The sequence below is a fragment of the Oncorhynchus tshawytscha genome, linkage group LG20 (assembly GCF_018296145.1).
Source record: "Oncorhynchus tshawytscha isolate Ot180627B linkage group LG20, Otsh_v2.0, whole genome shotgun sequence".
Classification (NCBI taxonomy): Eukaryota; Metazoa; Chordata; class Actinopteri; order Salmoniformes; family Salmonidae; genus Oncorhynchus; species Oncorhynchus tshawytscha.
The window spans coordinates 36648866-36671803 of NC_056448.1; the positions used below are offsets into that span (position 1 = coordinate 36648866).

The 22938-nt window shown below is 46.4% G+C and overlaps 1 protein-coding gene across 1 annotated transcript; it reads left to right on the top strand.

Annotated features, from left to right (window-relative positions):
- The first annotated feature begins 857 nt into the window (after positions 1-857).
- On the top strand, positions 858-21679 carry LOC112220260. Its single transcript, XM_042302599.1, has 9 exons — positions 858-1125; positions 2008-2186; positions 16361-16465; positions 16612-16761; positions 16989-17228; positions 18684-19059; positions 19275-19516; positions 19878-20053; positions 20326-21679. The coding sequence occupies exons 1-9, from the start codon at positions 1005-1007 to the stop codon at positions 21209-21211; spliced, it is 2475 nt and encodes an 824-aa protein (XP_042158533.1). The 5' UTR covers positions 858-1004; the 3' UTR covers positions 21212-21679.
- Positions 21680-22938: the final 1259 nt, after the last annotated feature.

Below are 22938 nucleotides of genomic sequence, written 5' to 3' on the forward strand. Positions count from 1 at the left end.
ACAGAATAGCGCAAACTGGCCCGAACCAGAATAGAAAGAGTGGGAGGCCCTGGTGCACAACTGAGCAAGAGGACAAGTATATTATTGTCTAGGTTGAGAAACAGATGCCTCACAAGTCCTCAACTGGCAGCTTCATTAAATAGTACCCGCAAAACACCAGTCTCAACATCAACAGTAAAGAGGCGACTCCGGGATGCTGGCCATCTAGGCAGAGTTGCAAAGAAAAATCCATATCTCAGACTGGCCAATAAAAAGAAAAGATTAAGATGGGCAAAAGAACACAGACACTGGACAGAGGAAGATTGGACAAAGGTTTTACGGAAAGACTCATCTAAGTTTGAGGTGTTTTGATGACAAAGAACATTTGTGAGACAATGAAAGGATGCTGGAAGAGTGCTTGACGCCATCTGTCAAGCATGGTGGAGGCAATGTCATGGTCTGGGGGTGCTTTGGTGGTGGAAAAGTGGGAGATTTGTACAGGGTAAAAAGGATCTTGAAGATGGAGGGCTATCACTACATTTTGCAACTGTTCGAATCCAGGCTGCATCACATCCAGCCGTGATTGTGAGTCCCATAGGGCGGAGCATTGTAAATAAGAATTTGTCTAGTTAAACAAAAGGTGCCATTTACTACAACTTTTTATTTATTTTTTAAATCAAAGATATATATAAATCTTTGGTGGAAAGCATAGAGATAAATAGGACTCAGCTTTATATCTGTGCCATTATAGCGACAGCATGCCCATGCTAAAATGACTTGTTGGCCTCTTATCATTCTCTATGGTAAAAACACGTCCGCGGGTCTAAAGGCGTCTCGCGCCGAACTGCGCATTGACGTCTCAAACCACAACCACCGGCCGGATCGGTCTCGCAAACGTTAACAGAAGCCTCGCGATGTTGTACCTCTGGGCTTAGAAACTCTGTGCTGGTACTTAGCTAGCTAGCTACATTATTTGAATGTTTACATGACTGTTTCTCTGTGTTGGTAACAGATAATAATCAAAAATGAGCAACGAAGCGGTCTTTGAAACAATTGAAGAGGTCAATAAGCATATCTCACACGTCGAAGAGTCAACCTGTGTGAAATATATTTCTTATCGTGTGGACAAGCGCTTCAATGACCAAGGTAAGCTAGCTAGCAAGCTAAAGAGCGTCACATATATAACAATGAGACAGACATTTCACCGGATGTATATATGTGATGCATCCTGTTGGCGTTTACTCTCTACCAAATATGGTGATGAGAGGAATCCCAGTGGCCGGCAGTGAGAAGATGGAGCGAGATGGATTTTCGCCCAAATTCTGCAAATTTTCTCATCGATGAAACATTTGATCTTTATACAGTTCTTTCAGAAGTATAATCTGTAACATAGTGGACTGTGTTTTGTAGACTTCACCCTTTGCCAACGTTTAAAAAATATACGTTGTTTAGAAGGAGTACAAGGGTACTTCACAGAGTAGTCGTTCCCTAAATGAGATATGCAAATCAATGAGCCAATAGGATCTCAGTAGCTCGTGCTTGGCTCTGCCCACCTCCTTGCTTCTTCTGCTCACTATGATTCATTTGCTCCTATTGGAAACGACAGGCTCTAGTCTATCTTGGGTTAGTTATAAAAAATCTTTGAGTGTTCTGGAGCAAACTTGCATTGATCAAGCTACTGCTATCTTTTAGCCCTTCTATACTATTTAGCTACTGATACTACTATACTAAGTAGCTATTGATTGATTATTATTCTTATGTAGCTAGTGATGTATATTATGCAAACTACTGGGGTGTATTCATTAGTCAGAAACCGTTTACTCCATACATAAAATGTTTTTCAAAATAAAACAAGTTTCTATATGACAAATTCAGGTAGGTCCCTGCCTGTTTTGTTCTGTTTGCTCTGTAAGCTCAGGTTGGTACCTAGACTGTAAACGATTTCTGTTGCAAAACGGTTTGCAACAGAATCCGACTAATGAATACACCCCTGGACTCATGGCTCTTTCAATGTGTTCTGCTAAACAGGTTGGAAACCACAGGACCACAAGAACAGGCTATACTGGGAATGGAAGTACGGCAAGGGTACTCCCTGTATCCCCTTTGACGGTGTACCGTTTGTGTTCATCGGACACAAGCTAATGGGATGCCACAGGGGCCGGGCAAAGTGTGGAATCAAGAAGAGGCAGGAACTTCAGGATCAAAGGGTGCTAATATCTATGATATTCTGAAACGCCTTTTAAGTGTTCCATGTAAATGATTAGGACATATTGTGCATCTGAACCTGGGTCAAATTCATTAGGACACATCATATCAAAACTTTTCAAAACATTGTGCAATGGAAAAATGAAAGGAGATTTTCTTATTGGAGTTCAGGTTGTCCCACCTTATTTCAGTACATTTTCTTCCATATGGTGCCTAATCAAATAACATTTTATTGGTCAAATACACATATTTAGCAGATGTTATTGCAGGTGTAGCGAAATGCTTGTGTTCCTAGCTCCAACAGTGCAGTAATATTTAACAACAATATGCACAAATCTAAAAGTAAAAGCATGGAATTAAGAAATATATAAATATTAGGACAAGCAATGTCGGAGTCCGGAGTGTGTGTGTGTGTGTGTGTGTGTGTGTGTGTGTGTGTGTGTGTATACACTTCCATTCAAAAGTTTGGGTTCACTTAGATATGTCCTTGGTTTAGAAAGAAAATCACTTTTTTGTCCATTAAAATAACATCAAATTGATCAGAAATACAGTGTAGACATTGTTAATGCTGTAAATGACTATTGTAGCTGGAAACGGCAGATTTTTTGAATGGAATATCTACGTAGGCGTACAGAGGCCAATTATCAGCAACCACCACTCCTGTGTTCCAATGGGATGTTGTGTTAGCTAATCCAAGTGTATAATTTTAAAAGGCTAGTTGATCATTAGAAAACCCTTTTGCAATTATGTTAGCACAGCTGAAAACTGTTGTCCTGATTAAAGAAGCAATAAAACTGGCCTTTAGACTAGTTAGGTATCTGGAGCATCAGCATTTGTGGGTTCGATTACAGGCTTAAAATGGCCAGAAACAAAGAACTTTCATCTGAAACTCGTCCGTCTATTCTTGTTCTGAGAAATGAAGGCTATTCCATGCGAAAAATTGCCAAGAAACTGAAGATCTCGTACAACACTGTGTACTACTCCCTTCACAGAACAGAGCAAAGTGGCTCTAACCAGAATAGAAAGAGGAGTGGGAGGCCCCAGTGCACAAGTGAGCAAGAGGACAAGTACATTAGAGCGTTTAGTTTGAGAAACCGATGCCTCACAAGTCCTTAACTGGCTGCTTCATTAAATAGTACCCGCAAAACACCACTCTCAACATCAACAGTGAAGAGGCGACTCCGGGATGCTAACCTTCTAGGCAGAGTTCCTCTTTTCTTTTTATTGGCCTATTCTGAGATATGGCTTTTTCTTAACAACTCTGCCTAGATGGCCAGCATCCCAGAGTCGCCTCTTCACTGTTGACGTTGAGACTGGTGTTTTGTGGGTACTATTAAAAAATCTGCTGTTTCCAGCTACAATAGTCATTTACAACATTAACAATGTCTACAATATATATTGATCAATTTGATGTTATTTTAATTGACAAAAAATGTTTTTCCTCCAACAACAAGGACATTTCTAAGTGACACCAAACATGTGTGTGTGTGTGTGTGTGTGTGTGTGTGTGTGTGTATATATATACAGTGGGGCAAAAAAGTATTTAGTCAGACACCAATTGTGCAAGTTCTCCCACTTAAAAAGATGAGAGAGGCCTGTAATTTTCATCATAGGTACACTTAAACTATGACAGACAAAATGAGAAAAAAAATATCCAGAAAATCACATTGTAGGATTTTTAATGAATTTATGTGCAAATTATGGGGGAAAATAAGTATTTGGTCAATAACAAAAGTTTATCTCAATACTTTGTTATATACCCTTTGTTGGCAATGACAGAGGTCAAATGTTTTCTGTAAGTCTTCACAAGGTTTTCACACATTGTTGCTGGTATTTTGGCCCATTCCTCCATGCACATCTCCTCTAGAGCAGTGATGTTTTGGGGCTGTTGCTGGGCAACACGGACTTTCAACTCCCTCCAAAGATTTTCTATGGGGTTGTTATGACTTCTATGAATGGTGAGTGGAGGACTCAAGCGCAGAGAGCAGGTAATTCCGTACGTGGATCTTTTATTCCAAAGACAGCGGAGACACAGACACGCAAAACACAAGGGCGCATGAAACAACCCGTCCTAAATACACAGGACCAAATCTGTCCGGAAAAATAGAGATCACCCCGGTACCCAGCACCTCTCCTCCAAACCGTACCCCTCCCAGTCCACGAGGTACTGCAGGCCCCTCACCCGGCATCTCAAGTCCAGAATAGCTCATACTGTGTACGCCGGGGACCCCTCGATGTCCAGAGGGGGCGGAGGGACCTCCGGTACCTCACCTTCTTGTAGGGGACCAGCTACCACCGGCCTGAGGAGAGACACATGAAACGAGGGGTTAATGCGATAGTAAGAGGGAAGTTGCAATCTGTAACACACCTCGTTTATCCTCTTCAGGACTTTAAATGGCCCCACACACTGCGGCCCCAACTTCGCAGGGCAGGTGGAGGGGCAGGTTTCGGGTCGAGAGCCAGACCCTGTCCCCTGGTGCGAACACAGGGGCCTCACTGCGGTGGCGGTCAGCGTTTCTTTTCTGCCGTTCACTGGCCTGCCTGAGAGAATCCTTGACTGCCCGCCAGTTCTCTCTAGAGCGCTGTACCCACTCCTCCACCGCAGGAGCTTCGGTCTGACTCTGATGCCACGGAGCCAGGACCGGCTGGTAGCCCAGTACGCATTCAAATGGCGACATGTTTGTGGATGAGTGACGAAGTGAGTTCTGGGCCAACTCTGCCCACGGGACGTACCTCACCCATTCTCCTGGCCGGTCCAAGCAATACGACCTCAGAAACCTACCCACTTCCTGGTTTACTCTCTCCACCTGCCCATTACTTTCGGGGTGATAACCAGAGGTAAGGCTGACCGAGACCCCCAGACGCTCCATCAACGCCCTCCAAACCCGGGACGTGAACTGGGGACCTCGATCAGATACGATGTCCTCTGGAACCCCGTAGTGCCGGAAGACGTGGGTAAATAGAGCCTCTGCAGTCTGTAGAGCCGTAGGGAGACCAGGCAATGGGAGGAGACGGCAGGACTTAGAGAACCGATCCACAACGACCAGAACGGTAGTGCTCCCCTGAGATGGGGGAAGATCAGTAAGAAAATCTACAGAGAGATGAGACCATGGCCGTTGTGGAACCGGGAGGGGTTGTAACTTCCCTCTAGGCAGATGCCTAGGAGCCTTACTCTGAGCGCATACCGAACAGGAAGAAACATAGAGCTTCACATCCTTAGCTAAGGTGGGCCACCAGTATTTCCCCCTAAGACCCCGCACTGTCCTTTCAATCCCCGGATGACCCGAAGAAGGTAGTGTGTGAGCCCACCGAATCAATTTATCAATTTATAAGACCATGGACACTGTGAAGGCGCAGGTTCAACCCTCAACGCCCGCTCAATGTCCGCGTCCACCTCCCATACCACCGGGGCCACCAGCCGAGAGGCTGGAAGGATGGGAGTGGGATCGATGGACCGGTCCTCGGTGTCATAGAGACGGGACAGCGCGTCGGCGTTAGTGTTAAGGGAACCTGATCTATAAGAGATCGTAAATCTAAAGCGTGTAAAGAACATGGCCCACCTAGCCTGACGCGGATTCAGTCTCCTCGCTGCTCGAATATACTCCAGATTGCAGTGGTCAGTCCAGATGAGGAAAGGGTGTTTAGCCCCCTCTAGCCAGTGTCTCCACACCTTCAGGGCTTTTACCATAGCTAGTAACTCCCCCACATCATAGTTCCGCTCCGCCAGACCCAGCTTCTTGGAAAAGAATGCACAAGGACGGAGCTTCGGTGGCGTGCCCGAGCGCTGTGACAGCACGGTTCCATCCCCAGCCTCGGACGCATCCACCTCCACTATGAATGCTAACGAAGGGTCCGGATGCGCCAACACGGGAGCTTCAGTAAACAGCGCCTTCAACTGGTTGAAGGCTCCATCAGCCTCGGCCGACCCCCCCTTCAGCAATGAGGTAATGGGCGCCGCTACTTGGCCAAAAACCCGGATAAACCTCTGGTAGTAATTGGCAAACCCTAAAAACCGCTGCACCTCCTTTACCGTGGTAGGAGTCGGCCAATTTCACACGGCGTTAACGCGGTCACACTCCATCACCACCCCCGAGGTGGAAATGCGATAACCCAGGAAGGAAACGGCTTGTTTGGAGAACACACATTTCTCAGCCTTGACGTATAGGTCATGCTCCAGCAGTCGCCCAAGGACCTTGCGCACCAGGGAGACATGCGCGGCGCGTGTGGCAGAATAAATCAAGATGTCATCAATATAGACTACCACACCCTGCCCGTGCTTTAGCACACTCTGCTAACCCTGATGTCCTTGCCGTGTCTGAATCCTGGCTCAGGAAGGCCACCAAAAATTCTGAGATTTCCATACCCAACTATAACATTTTCCATCAAGATAGAACTGCCAAAGGGGGAGGAGTTGCAGTTTACTGCATAGATAGCCTGCAAAGTAATGTCATACTTTCCAGGTCCATACCCAAACAGTTCGAACTACTAATTTTGAAAATTACTCTCTCCAGAAATAAGTCTCTCACTGTTGCCGCCTGCTACCGACCCCCCTCAGCTCCCAACTGTGCCCTGGACACCATTTGTGAATTGATCGCCCCCCATCTAGCTTCAGAGTTTGTTCTGTTAGGTGACCTAAACTGGGATATGCTTAACACAGTCCTACAATCTAAGCTAGATGCCCTCAATCTCACACAAATCATCAAGGAACCCACCAGGTACAACCCTAAATCTGTAAACAAGGGCACCCTCATAGACGTCATCCTGACCAACTGGCCCTCCAAATACACCTCCGCTGTCTTCAACCAGGATCTCAGCAATCACTGCCTCATTGCCTGAATCCGCTACGGAGCCGCAGTCAAACGACCACCCCTCATCACTGTCAAACGCTCCCTAAAACACTTCTGTGAGCAGGACTTTCTAATCGACCTGGCCCGGGTATCCTGGAAGGACATTGACCTCATCCCGTCAGTTGAGGATGCCTGGTCATTCTTTAAAAGTAACTTCCTCACCATTTTAGATAAGCATGCTCCGTTCAAAAAATGCAGAACTAAGAACAGGTATAGCCCTTGGTTCACTCAAGACCTGACTGCCCTCGACCAGCACAAAAACATCCTGTGGCGGACTGCAATAGCATCGAATAGTCCCCGCGATATGCAACTGTTCAGGGAAGTCAGGAACCAATACACGCAGTCAGTCAGGAAAGCTAAGGCCAGCTTCTTCAGGCAGAAGTTTGTATCCTGTAGCTCCAATTCCAAAAAGTTCTGGGACACTGTGAAGTCCATGGAGAACAAGAGCACCTCCTCCCAGCTGCCCACTGCACTGAGGCTAGGTAACACGGTCACCACCGATAAATCCATGATTATCGAAAACTTCAACAAGCATTTCTCAACGGCTGGCCATGCCTTCCGCCTGGCTACTCCAACCTCGGCCAACAGCTCCGCCCCCCCCCGCAGCTACTCGCCCAAGCCTCTCCAGGTTCTCCTTTACCCAAATCCAGATAGCAGATGTTCTGAAAGAGCTGCAAAACCTGGACCCGTACAAATCAGCTGGGCTTGACAATCTGGACCCTCTATTTCTGAAACTATCCGCCGCCATTGTCGCAACCCCTATTACCAGCCTGTTCAACCTCTCTTTCATATCGTCTGAGATCCCCAAGGATTGAAAGCTGCCACAGTCATCCCCCTCTTCAAAGGGGGAGACACCCTGGACCCAAACTGTTACAGACCTATATCCATCCTGCCCTGCCTATCTAAGGTCTTCGAAAGCCAAGTCAACAAACAGGTCACTGACCATCTCGAATCCCACCGTACCTTCTCCGCTGTGCAATCTGGTTTCCGAGCCGGTCACGGGTGCACCTCAGCCAGCTCAAGGTACTAAACGATATCATAACCGCCATCGATAAAAGACAGTACTGTGCAGCCGTCTTCATCGACCTTGCCAAGGCTTTCGACTCTGTCAATCACCATATTCTTATTGGCAGACTCCGTAGCCTCGGTTTTTCGGATGACTGCCTTGCCTGGTTCACCAATTACTTTGCAGACAGAGTTCAGTGTGTCAAATCGGAGGGCATGCTGTCCGGTCCTCTGGCAGTCTCTATGGGGGTGCCACAGGGTTCAATCCTCGGGCCGACTCTTTTCTCTGTATATATCAATGATGTTGCTCTTGCTGCGGGCGATTCCCTGATCCACCTCTACGCAGACGACACCATTCTATATACTTCCGGCCCGTCCTTGGACACTGTGCTATCTAACCTCCAAACGAGCTTCAATGCCATACAACACTCCTTCCGTGGCCTCCAACTGCTCTTAAACACTAGTAAAACCAAATGCATGCTTTTCAACCGTTCGCTGCCTGCACCCGCACGCCTGACCAGCATCACCACCCTGGATGGTTCCGACCTTGAATATGTGGACATCTATAAGTACCTAGGTGTCTGGCTAGACTGTAAACTCTCCTTCCAGACTCATATCAAACATTGAAAATCAAATCAAGAGTCGGCTTTCTATTCCGCAACAAAGCCTCCTTCACTCACGCCGCCAAACTTACCCTAGTAAAACTGACTATCCTACCGATCCTCGACTTCGGCGATGTCATCTACAAAATTGCTTCCAACACTCTACTCAGCAAACTGGATGCAGTTTATCACAGTGCCATCCGTTTTGTCACTAAAGCACCTTATACCACCCACCACTGCGACTTGTATGCTCTAGTCGGCTGGCCCTCGCTACATATTCGTCGCCAGACCCACTGGCTCCAGGTCATCTACAAGTCCATGCTAGGTAAAGCTCCGCCTTATCTCAGTTCACTGGTCACGATGGCAACACCCATCCGTAGCACGCGCTCCAGCAGGTGTATCTCACTGATCATCCCTAAAGCCAACACCTCATTTGGCCGCCTTTCGTTCCAGTTCTCTGCTGCCTGTGACTGAAAGAATTGAACAAAAATCGCTGAAGTTGGAGACTTTTATCTCCCTCACCAACTTCAAACATCTGCTATCTGAGCAGCTAACCGATCGCTGCAGCTGTACATAGTCTATCGGTAAATAGCCCACCCATTTTTACCTACCTCATCCCCATACTGTTTTTATTTATTTACTTTTCTGCTCTTTTGCACACCAATATCTCTACCTGTACATGACCACCATTTATCACTCCAGTGTTAATCTGCAAAATTGTAATTATTCGCCTACCTCCTCATGCCTTTTGCACACAATGTATATAGACTCCCCTTTTTTTTCTACTGTGTTATTGACTTGTTAATTGTTTACTCCATGTGTAACTCTGTGTTGTCTGTTCACACTGCTATGCTTTATCTTGGCCAGGTCGCAGTTGCAAATGAGAACTTGTTCTCAACTAGCCTACCTGGTTAAATAAAGGTGAAATAAAAAAATAAAAAAGTCCCTGAGAATCTCATCTACAAAGGATTGGAAGACGGCTGGAGCATTCTTCAACCCATATGGCATGACGAGGTACTCATAGTGGCCTGATGTGGTACTAAACGCTGTTTTCCACTCGTCTCCTCCCCGAATACGCACCAGATTATACGCGCTCCTGAGGTCCAGTTTTGTGAAGAAACGCGCTCCGTGGAATGATTCCACCGCCGTAGCGATGAGAGGTAGTGGATAACTAAATCCCATTGTGATCGAATTGAGACCTTGATAATCAATGCACGGACGCAGTCCTCCCTCCTTTTTCCTCACAAAAAAGAAACTCGAGGAGACGAGTGACATGGAGGGCCGAATGTACCCCTGTCTCAGAGCTTCCGTGACATATGTCTCCATAGCCAACATCTCCTCCTGTGACAATGGGTACACGTGACTCCGGGGAAGTGCAGCGTTGTCCCGGAGGTTTATCACGCAATCCCACCGTCGATGGGGTGGTAATTTGGTTGCCTTTTTCTTACTAAAAGCGATAGCCAAATTGCCATATTCTGGGGGAATGTGCACGGTGGAAACCTGGTCTGGACTCTCCACCGTTGTGTCACCGATGGAAACTCCTATACACCTACCTGAACACTCGTCTGACCACCCCTGAAGAGCCCCCTGTTTCCAGGAAATGAGGGGATTGTGAATAGCCAGCCAGGGAACCCCCAATACCACTGGAAAACCAGGTGAATCAATAAGGTAGAAACTGATCTGCTCCCTATGATCCCCCTGCGTTACCATGTCCAGCGGAATCGTGGCCTCCCTGACCAGCCCTGACCCTAACGGTCGGCTATCTAAGGAGTGCACGGGGACAGGTGGGTCTATCTGCACTCACGGAATACCCAACTTACGGGCGAGTCCGCGATCCATAAAACTCCCAGCTGCGCCTGAATCGACTAGCGCCTTATGCTGGAGAGAGGGGAAAAACGCAGGGGAAAAAATAAACAAAAACATGTGACCAACAGGGAGCTCTGGGTGAGTTTGGTGCCTACTCACCTGGGGTGGCCGAGAAGTGTTCCACCTGCCAGCTCGACTCCCAAAGGGACTTCTCCAGCACCGGTCCGAAGTGTGTCCTCTCCGGCCACAGTAGGCGCAGGAGGAGCCTCCTCCTCCGGTCTCCTTAGATGCAGATCCTCCCAACTCCATCGGAGTTGGAGCGGGAGGGCTGGAAGGTGGAATTGACAGGACCCCTTCTGAACGCCCGCGAGCAGCTAGCAGGTTGTCCAGTCGAATTGACATGTCTATCAGTTCATCAAGGGAGAGTGTGGTGTCCCGACAAGCTAGCTCCCGGCGGACGTCCTCCCGGAGGCTGCAACGGTAATGGTCCATCAGGGCCCTGTCATTCCACCCAGCACCAGCAGCCAGAGTCCGGAACTCCAACGTGAAGTCCTGCGCACTCCTCGTCTCCTGTCTGAGGTGGAACAGTCGGTCACCCGCCGCTTTGCCCTCTGGTGGGTGGTCGAACACAGCTCGAAAACGGCGGGTGAACTCCGGGTAGTGGTCCCGAGCCGAGTCTGGGCTGCTCAGACCAGGGCCCTACCCGACAAACAGGAGACAAGGAGGCTCACACTCTCCTCACCCGAGGGAGTCAGACGCATGGTAGCCAGGTAGAGCACGAGCTGGAGCAAAAATCCCTGGCACCCAGCCGCCGCTCCATCGTACTCCTTCGGGGGGAGAGACGCAATGTGCTGGACCCAGACGACGACGTAGGTGGAATAGGTGGCTTCGTCTGTGGGGGAGCTGGGGTAGACGTCGGTAGACCACTCCTCTCCCATCGCTCCATCCTCTCCATCATCTGGTCCATCGCTGAACCGATCCGATGGAGGACAGCTGTATGATGATGGACGCGCTCTTCCATAGTTGGGAGTGGGGTGGTCGCAGCTCCTGCTGACTCCATTCAATGGTGCGGTCTTCTGTTATGACTTCTATGAATGGTGAGTGGAGGAGTCAAGCGCAGAGAGCAGGTAATTCCGTACGTGGATCTTTTATTCCAAAGACAGCGGAGACACGGACACGCAAAACACAAGGGCGCATGAAACAACCCGTCCTAAATACACAGGACCAAATCTGTCCGGAAAAATAGAGATCACACTAGTACACCAACACCAATAAACAGAGAACAAGCCTGCAGCGGCCCAGCTAGGCCCTTAAATAGCCTACAAACAAAACTAACTCAAAACAGGTGTAACCAATTAGACCCAATTAACAGAAACAAAAGGAAAGTGAATCGATGGCAGCTAATAGGACGACGACTGCCGAGTGCCGCCGAACAGGAAGAGGCACCATCTTCGGCAGGATTCGTGACAGGGGTTGAGATCTGGAGACTGGCTAGGCCACTCCAGGACCTTGAAATGCTTCTTACGAAGCCACTCCTTCGTTGCCCGGGCTGTGTGTTTGGGATCATTGTCATGCTGAAAGACCCAGCCTCGTTTCATCTTCAATGCCCTTGCTGATGGAATCTCATGATACATGGCCCCATTCATTCTTTCCTTTACACGGATCAGTCGTCCTGGTCCCTTTGCAGAAAAACAGCCCCAAAGCATGATGTTTCCACCCCCATGCTTCACAGTAGGTATAGTGTTCTTTGGATGCAACTCAGCATTCTTTATCCTCCAAACACAACAAGTTGAGTTTTTACCAAAAAAGTTATATTTTGGTTTCATCTGACCATATGACATTCTCCCAATCTTCTTCTGGATCATCCAAATGCTCTCTAGCAAACTTCAGACGGGCCTGGACATGTACTGGCTTAAGCAGGGGGACACATCTGGCACTGCAGGATTTGAGTCTCTGGCGGCGTAGTGTGTTACTGATGGTAGGCTTTGTTACTTTGGTCCCAGCTCTCTGCAGGTCATTCACTAGGTCCCCCCGTGTGGTTCTGGGATTTTTGCTCACCGTTCTTGTGATAATTTTGACCCCACGGGGTGAGATCTTGCGTGGAGCCCCAGATCGAGGGGGATTATCAGTGGTCTTGTATGTCTTCCATTTCCTAATAATTGCTCCCACAGTTGATTTCTTCAAACCAAGCTGCTTACCAATTGCAGATTCAGTCTTCCCAGCCTGGTGCAGGTCTACAATTTTGTTTCTGGTGTCCTTTGACAGCTCTTTGGTCTTGGCCATAGTGGAGTATGGAGTGTGACTGTTTGAGGTTGTGGACAGGTGTCTTTTATACTGATAAGAAGTTCAAACAGGTGCCATTAATACAGGTAACGAGTGGAAGACAGAGGTGCCTCTTAATTAAAGAAGTAGTTACAGGTCTGTGAGAGACAGAAATCTTGCTTGTTTGAAGGTGACCAAATACTTATTTTCCACCATAATTTGCAAATTAATTAATAAAAAATCCTACAATGTGATTTTCTGGATTTTTTTTCTCATTTTGTCTGTCATAGTTGAAGTGTACCTATGATGAAAATTACAGGCCTCTCATCTTTTTAAGTGGGAGAACTTGCACAATTGGTGGCTGACTAAATACTTTTTTGCCCCACTGTATGTATATATATATATATATATATATATATACTATATATATATATACTAAGTCAAAAGTTTGAAAACACCTACTCATTCAAGGGTTTTGCTTTAGTTTGTAGAATAATAGTGAAGACATCAAACCTATGAAATAACACGTTGAATCATGTAGTAACCAAAAAAGTGATAAACAAATAAAAATATATTTTATATTGGTAATTCTTCAAAGTAGCCACCCTTTCCCTTGATGACAGCTTTGCACACTCTTGGTATTCATGAGGACTGCCACAAGAAAGGAAGACCCAGAGTTACCTCTGCTGCAGAGGATAACATTTTCAGAGTTACCAGCCTCAAAAATTGCAGCCCAAACAGAGATCAAAAGACACATCTCAACATCAACTGTTCAGAGGAGACTGCGTGAATCAGGCCTTCGTGGTCGAATTGCTTCAAAGAAACCACTACTAAAGGACACCAATTAGAAGAGACTTGCTTGGGCCAAGAAACACAAGCAATGAACATTAGACCTGTGGAAATCTGTCCTTTGGTCTGATGAGTCCAAATTTGTGATTTTTGAGAGTAGGAGTAGGTGAACGGATGATCTCCGCATGTCTGGTTCCCACTGTGAAGCATGGAGGAGGAGGTGTGATGGTGTGGGGGTGCTTTGGTGACACTGTCTGTGATTTATTTATCATTCAAGGCACACTTAACCAGCATGGCTACCACAGCATTCTGCAGCGATACGCCATCCCATCTGATTTGCGCTTAGTGGGACTATCATCTGTTTTTCAACAGGACAATGACCCAACACACCTCCAGGCTGTATAAGGGCTATTTGACCAAAAAGGAGAATGATGGAGTGCTGCATCAGATGACTTGCCCTCCACAATCCTCCGACCTCAACCCAATTGAGATGGTTTGGGATGAGTTGGAACACAGAATGAAGGAAAATCAGCCAACAAGTGCTCAGCATATGTGGGAACTCCTTCAAGACTGTTGGAAAAGCATTCCAGGTGAAGTTGGTTGAGAGAATGCCAAGAGTGTGCAAAGCTATCATCAAGGCAAAGGGTAACAACTTTGAAGAACCTCAAATATAAACTATATTTTGATTTATTTAACACCTTTTTGGTTACTACATCATTCCATATGTTTTATTTCATAGTTTTGAAGTCTTCACTATTGTTCTACATGGTGGAAAATAGCAAAAATAAAGAAAAACCCTGGAATGAGTAGGTGTGTCCAAACTTTTCACTGTGTGTGTGTGTGTGTGTGTGTGTGTGTGTGTGTGTGTGTGTGTGTGTGATGTATAGACATTATGGACAGTATGTGGATAGAATATTTAGTGTATCTGTAGAATACATAGGATAGAATAGTGTATATATACAGCAAAAGTTGAATAGGATGGCATTTACTAGAATACAGTATATGAAAAGAAAAGAAACGTACTCTCACTGTCAACTGCGTTTATTTTCAGCAAACTTAACTTGTGTAAATATTTGTATGAACATAACAAATAACAACTGAGACATAAACTGAACAAGTTCCACAGACATGTGACTAACAGAAATGGAATAATGTGTCCCTGGACAAAGGGGGGTCAAAATCAAAAATAACAGTCAGTATCTGGTGTGGCCACCAGCTGCATTAAGTATTACAGTGCATCTCCTCCTCATGGACTCCACCAGATATGCCAGTTCTTGCTGTGAGATGTTACCCCACTATTCCACCAAGGCACCTGCAAGTTCCCGGACATTTCTGGGGGGAATGGCCCTAGCCCTCACCCTCCGATCCAACAGGTCCCAGACGTGCTCAATGGGATTGAGATCCGGGCTCTTCGCTGGCCATGGCAGAACACTGACATTCCTGTCTTGCAGGAAATCATGCACAGAATGAGCAGTATAGCTGGTGGCTTTATCATGCTGGAGGGTCATGTCAGGATGAGCCTGCAGGAAGAGTACCACATGAGGGAGGAGGATGTCTTCCCTGTAACACACAGCATTGAGATTGCCTGCAATGACCACAAGCTCAGTCCGATGATGCTGTGAATCGATCCTGCTCCAGAGTACAGGCCTCGGTGTAACGCTCATTCCTTCGACGATAAACGCGAATCCGACTCTCACCCCTGGTGAGGCAAAACCGCGACTCGTCAGTGAAGAGCACTTTTTGCCAGTCCTGTCTGGTCCAGCGACGGTGGGTTTGTGCCCATAGGCAACGTTGTTGCCGGTGATGTCTGGTGAGGACCTGCCTTACAACAGGCCTACAAGCCCTCAGTCCAGCCTCTCTCAGCCTATTGCGGACAGTCTGAGCACTGATGGAGGGATTGTGCGTTCCTGGTGTAACTCGGGCAGTTGTTGCAATCCTGTACCTGTCCCACAGGTGTGATGTTCGGATGTACCGATCCTGTGCAGGTGTTGTTACACGTGGTCTGCCACTGCGAGGATGATCAGCTGTCCGTCCTTTCTCCCTGTAGCGATGTCTTAGGCGCCTCACAGTATGGACATTCTAATTTATTGCCCTGGCCACATCTGCAGTCCTCATGCCTCCTTGCAGCATGCCTAAGCCACGTTCATGCACATGCGCAGGGACCCTGGGCATCTTTCTTTTAGTGTTTTTCAGAGTCAGTAGAAAGGCCTCTTTAGTGTCCCAAGTTTTCATAACTGTGACCTTTATTGCCTACTGCCTGTAAGCTGTTAGTGTCTTAATGACCGTTCCACAGGTGCATGTTCATTAATTGTTTATGGTTCATTGAACAAGCATGGGAAACAGTGTTTAAACCCTTTACAATGAAGATCTGTGAAGTTATTTGGATTTTTACAAATTATCTTTGAAAGACAGGGTCCTGAAAAAGGGATGTTTCTTTTTTTGCTGAGTTTACATATGAAATTAGTAAAACAGCATTAAAACATTATTAGTGACCAGTGTTCCATTATTAAAGTGACCAGTAATTCCATGTCTATGAACATAGGACAGCAGCCTCTAATGTGCAGGGTTGAGTAACCGGGTGGTAGCTGGCTAGTGACAGTGACAGGTCAGGGTACTGGGTGGAGGCCGGCTAGTGATAGCTATTTAACAGTCTGATGGCCTTAAGATAGAAGCTGTTTTTCAGTCTCTCGGTACTGACCTCGCCTTCTGGATGATAGCGGGGTGAACATGCCGTGGCTCGGGTGGTTATGGTCCTTGATGATAATGAATATGACCCTGGTTTCATCAATGCTTCAAGGTAGTTGTGGGGTTCACAACCAATCTCAACAATTCCATTCTCACCTGCCACTCATTTTGGTCTTTCAGGCAAAAGATGGCAAGGAAAAAAGAAACCTGTTGCTGAAAACCAAGAAAGTAGCATGCCCTGCTGTGTTCACAATCAGCCGCATTGTGAAGTTCCCTGGATTCAAGGTACGGGTGAAACTGTGTTTATGTTTATAGATGTTTATTATGTAACTCCAGTGACCGTGCACCACAGTCAACATTAGAATGCACATCAGACTAATATACATAATTATATCTGTGTGTGTGTGTGCGCTCGCTCCATACTGCATCAGTTGGAGAAGGACACATCACGGTTGAGGAGGGTCATGTCTATTTCCATCAAACAAGCTCTCCAGACAGACCCAGCCTCAGTGCAGTGGAAGATACAGTATTTCCTCAAAATACCCAGTGTCACTGACCACAAGGGCCATCCTATTGGAAAGGTATTACTATGTTATTACTATACTATGACCATGGGATCTATTGCATTGGACTCTCTTTAGGCTACATAACTAGTGTCTGTATGCCTGTATGTCTGTTCAGTACACAGATGTAATAAAACCTTGATCTCTTAAAATTCCCTGTGGAATGCAAGTATCTGACCCTGTAACAGTGGTTAGGGGTATTTTCTCCCTACTTAAAAAAAGCCACTCTCTCCTCGTTCCCTCAGGGTGCAGATCAGATGGACGACAGGGTCAAAGGTTACATCCGAGCGTTGGTGCAGCAGGGGGTGAGGAAGGTGAAGGAGGTAAAGAACCTGATGGTCCAGTACGTGCGGACGGAGCTGTTCCAAGACACGACCCCGCCGCCGCTGAGGCGCTTCTTCCCCACAGAGAAAACCATCCATGCCGTCATGGCTCAGGTCATCGCGGAAGAACACTACAGCAAAATAGACCTGGTCAACCTGCTGGTGAGAAGGCTGTGCTGCACTATCATTCCCACCTATTCATCAGATATTTGGATTGTCTTCTGAGATAAGGCCATTGGGGCTGGTGGTGTTAGCTGTATGTTTTCACTGCAATTTATGAACAGTTTGTATGCATGTCACCCACCCTCTTTGAAACACTTGTTTAAAGGGGCATTTTACTCTATTGTTTCATTCGTTTTTTTGATATAGTCCCAAAACATTCTGCATGGCAACATTCATGCTTTCAGTATATATTGCTTTCAGTCTCCTGATGCCCAAAATCAAGGATAAACCGACAGTTGTGCTGAGCACATAAGGCATTTACACGTTATATTCTTCTAGAATCAATGGGTAAAGAATTTAAGAATTGAAATGACAATTGAATACCTTCCCAAATCCCAGTCTGTAGCTTTGTTTGGATGATTGTGTGTCAGTGCCTGTTTCTGTGCATGATAGAAAGAGACTTGACAAGCCTTTATTATACTATTCAGGAACGCACATGCAGAGTTTTCCACGGATTCAAGAAAAATGAAAATTCATAACATCTTTGTGGTGCGTTATCCTTACATGGGAAGAGCAGAAAGCCACTGAAAATGTTTGTCATCAGCCCAGATCCTGGAGTCTTTCCAGAGACTCCTTTCTCCACCAACAAAGGTTGTGTTTACTAATTCATCTTTACACATCAGATCTTTTTCAGAACTGATCTGATTGGTCAAAAGACCATTTAGTGAAAAAAAGACCCGAACTTGGCTGCCTGTCTAAACGCAGTCACTGAATTGGATACATAGTCATTGCCTCCATTGCGATTGTATTTATATTTTAGTAATTTAGTAGACGTTCTCATCCAGAGTGACTTACATGAGCAATTAGGGTAAAGTGCCTTGCTCAAAGGGCACAGACAGATTTTTCACCTAGTCGGCTGATTCTAACCGGCAACCTTTCTATTATCGGCCCAACGCTATTAACCGCTAGGCTACCTGCCACCTTACTTGTTGACAGTAGATGCTGGCCATTATTATGTAAATCTACAACAACAACTGGGTTGAGTGATGTCATTCTCTCGGACCCAACCACTCTCTCCCTGAGCCCATTCCCCAAACAGACAGAACAGCAACACCAGCAGAGCTAAAGCACCCCTCATTCTGGAACTGCTTTTTAGAAAGTATGTAGTCTGAAACTTCTACACACTTGGTGTGGTGAATTAATACATGTGTGATGTAACAGAGCACAGATAAATATTACTCCATGACACGTCATTGGGGTTGTTTAAGTTCATGGGAATATCACTGCTGTGGTTTAGAATAAGACAGACATGTTATAGCAAAAGTCAAGGTGCACAACCATATATAAAGCTTACGCTGGCGCAAAGAGGAGTTTGGTTAGCACTGAAATAATTGAAAGGACGCAAAAGTTTCACCTCAGCTATTAATCATAACCCCCCCCTCCTCCTCCTCTTAGACCTTGGCAGAGAATTGGAAGGCAGAAGCTCCTAGAATCAACTTCCTGCTTAGGGTTCAATCAGAGAGCGAGAACCTGTTGCTCTGCTACCAGACGGACTGGCAGCGGCAGTTGCTTCGGCAGTATGGCAAGGAGGTGTGCTTCCTGGACGCGGCCTATAAGAGGACACGCTTCCCCCTGCCACTCTTCTTCCTGTGCGTGCGCACCAATGTGAGCGTGGCGCCGGTGGGCCTGTTTGTCGTGCAGTCGAGGAGCGCCGAAGCCTTGGGGGAGGCGCTGGGGGTGTTCAGGCAGTGGAACCGGGGCTGGAGCCCAGCCTACATCCTCACTGAACACTGCCCTGTGGAGATGAAGGCGGTGGAGGCAGCATTCACAGGTGAACAGTCGTGAGGTTTTAATGTTAGCTATGAGGTGGGAAAAGCAAGTTAGCTTCATAATGTGCTCTCAGCACTGTTGGCTGTGAGTTTCAGGATTTTCTTTTTAAAAGACCTGTTGGTCAAGAAAATTTTTAATCTGTTACAATCTCTAAATACTAGAACATTAGGGGGTTAGAGTTTGCTAATTACAGACTGTTTCTCATTCCAATCTCAGGTGCTCAGGCAGTCTTCAGCGATCACCTGCGGGAGAGGACCTGGACCAAGTGGCTGAGCAACCGGTCCCGAGCCATCACCAACCAGGAGGGGATCTTTGATATGATGAAGGCCATCGCTGGTGCCCTTACCAGAGAGCAACACCAGGGGGCAGTAGAACTACTACAGCAGAGCCCCATCTGGTTGGAAAAGAGACAACTTTTCAAGAACTGGTTCACTAACAAGTGGCTGTCAGAGGAGAAGGTTTGTAGTGCACATGTCAATTACTGAAATCATAGGGGCAATGGGGTCAGGTCCTGGACCAGCTGTGTCATAACCTGCGTATTAATGAAGGTCAGGGTGGTTAGACAGAAAGCAGATCTCAGACCTGTGCTTAGAGGTGCTTTCATCCTGAAGCAGACAGCATGTTTAAACCACACCTATTGTATGTAGACAATCTGTAGAAGTAGCAGTAGCAAGTGTGTTATGTTTTTGCTAGCTGAATCCGTGATACAGTATCTAGCTATAGATTCATAATATGCTAGCTATAGGTCCATAATGTGATTCCTAGTCTAATGATGGTGCATACAGAGTTAGCTACATGCTCTTGTTTTTGTTCATTCAGAGATGGGCGAACGCTGTGAGGGTTGATATTGTCAACTTTGTGTCTATGGTGAACGGAGGTCTGGAAATGCAGAGCGACTTTTTCACACATAATAACATGAAGGTCCATAAAAAAGACACCCTGAGCCAAATGCTGCAGTTTCTTGTTGACGACTACTTCCCACAGATGCACCAAAGGTAAGTTCGTTTTAGAATAGGATTCAATGTCATTTAGAATAGTATTCGCTGTCAAAAGTATCTTCTGTTGAGATATCTGCAAAATTTATGGAAGATAAACACCATATAATTTACAGTACTTATCTTCTGCATTGCGGTTAAGATGTAGGCTGTGGACTCATCTTGACATTTGACTACCTTTGTAAACTTTTATTTTGGAGTGTAATTCCCCTTTAATGTAAGTGTTTTGATGTTTGGTCAGTCAAAACCTGCTACACTCCCTGAATCTCCAGGTACACAGACCTCAACAGCCAGTCCTCTGGCGAGTACAACCTCAACCCCACTGTGCCTCCGTTCCTGTGGCATCGACCTTGGAGTGTGGTGGCCCTGGTGATGGACAACATGTCTGCGGCCCTGCAAGACCCCGACATCGTGGTGGAGCAGGCCAGCGACGCCGCCACCGGCACCTTCCGGGTGAAGAGTCGGGCAGAGACCACGGCAGCGCGGTCCTACGCGGTCAGCTTCGGTTCAGAGTCCACCTGGCCCTCCTGTGAGTGTGAGGTGTGGAGGGACCAGCGCCTGCCCTGTGAACACTTCTGTCACGTCTTCAGGTCTGAGCCTAACTGGACCTGGGAGCACCTGTGTCCCAAATACAGGGACCACCCTCTGCTCACGCTGCATTCACAGACCACTCACACCACAACAGAGGAGATGGAGGAAGCCCTCAATGGCCTAATGCATCTCTCCCCAGCTTCCCCAGTCTCTCTTCAGTGGGATGGGCCTGAAGAAACAGTGCCACTGGTGCAAACTCCTCAAACTCCACAGTTACAACTGCATAGCATACAAACACAGTGGGTGGCCCCACAGGCTTCACAGGGTCTGCGGGAGAGGGAGGAACTGCAAAAGGAGGAACTGCAGAGGGAGTGTGTGGCCAAACTCAAATCCATCATGGAGAATGTGAGCGGGATCAACGACATTGACCACCTACAGGAGCTCAGGCAGAAACTGGACGTTCTCCAGGCTCAGAGTGAGGCCGTGCTGGTTCAGAAGGACGCTAGCGTCAAAACAGTTACCACCCCCACGGGGAAGAGAAAAAGGGCAGGGGTGGAGATTATCGTGGCCATGCCCAAACGCATCAAAGTGCTCTCCCGGGTTGATATAGAAAATGTTCAGAAATAGCTTTCTTCTAAAGAGTGAGGCCCCCAAAGAGGGAAAATAAAGTACGGTATTAATCAGGTTGTCGCTCTTATTTCTTGGGTGATGTACAAATAACTCTTTGTTAGGATGTTATCACCTATCCAGTTCTAGAAAGTGTTTGGCTGCTTGATCACAAGGGTCAGCTTGATGTAAGATGCTGCGCATGTTCACAAACCTTTCCATAACAAATTAATAAATTAGTTATATTGCACAGTCCAAACTATTTAGAATTTAGCCAAGTATCTCAACTCCATGCTGATTTCTTCTGCGGAGTTGAGTGGAGCCTAGAGTTTTTGGAGTGAACCTCCAACATTCTTCGAGTCGCTGTATAATCGATACTTCAAAATTGTAAATTCTTAAACCCTTACCGTGTATCTATTTTTTTTCCTCTCTGGCTTTCTTTGTTTGCTGAAATCCATACCTTTTAAATAAAAAGTTTATCAAATACAACCACTGACTATTTCCTCATTGAAATTCATTTGGCATATTTGCTATGTGAGTTAGAGCAACAGCCAGTGGCATCATGCCCATAGGGGGCAAAAAAAGCACATGTCCCCTCAGATTTTTCCATTTGATTTATTTTTATTAAAAACGAAACTTCAGTTTTAAGCCCACGTTTTATCCTAATTATTTATAAAAAGATCTGTCAGTGGTATTTTGCATCGGGAGCACACTGAATGGACCAGGCAAAGAGTACCACCAATGTGTTGAAAGAAACAATGTACAACTGGCGACTGTGTCAGTGTGCATGTGCCCGGCTCGCCACAGATGTTGCTAGAGCGCGATGGACAAGGACATCCCGGCCGGCCAAACCATCCCCGAACCCGGACAATGCTAGGTCAATTGTGCGTCGTCTCAGTCCGGGACACAGTCCGGGATCGAACCCGGATCTGTCGTGACGCCTCAAACACTGCAATGCCTTAGACCGCTGCACCACTCCGGAGGCCAATTTCCTGGTGATTTCACAGCCTTTAATGTCCAACAACGAAATAAATATATATTTACTGTATATATACAGTGCCTTGCGAAAGTATTCGGCCCCCTTGAACTTTGCGACCTTTTGCCACATTTCAGGCTTCAAACATAAAGATATAAAACTGTATTTTTTTGTGAAGAATCAACAACAAGTGGGACACAATCATGAAGTGGAACGACATTTATTGGATATTTCAAACTTTTTTAACAAATCAAAAACTGAAAAATTGGGCGTGCAAAATTATTCAGCCCCCTTAAGTTAATACTTTGTAGCGCCACCTTTTGCTGCGATTACAGCTGTAAGTCGCTTGGGGTATGTCTCTATCAGTTTTGCACATCGAGAGACTGACATTTTTTCCCATTCCTCCTTGCAAAACAGCTCGAGCTCAGTGAGGTTGGATGGAGAGCATTTGTGAACAGCAGTTTTCAGTTCTTTCCACAGATTCTCGATTGGATTCAGGTCTGGACTTTGACTTGGCCATTCTAACACCTGGATATGTTTATTTTTGAACCATTCCATTGTAGATTTTGCTTTATGTTTTGGATCATTGTCTTGTTGGAAGACAAATCTCCGTCCCAGTCTCAGGTCTTTTGCAGACTCCATCAGGTTTTCTTCCAGAATGGTCCTGTATTTGGCTCCATCCATCTTCCCATCAATTTTAACCATCTTCCCTGTCCCTGCTGAAGAAAAGCAGGCCCAAACCATGATGCTGCCACCACCATGTTTGACAGTG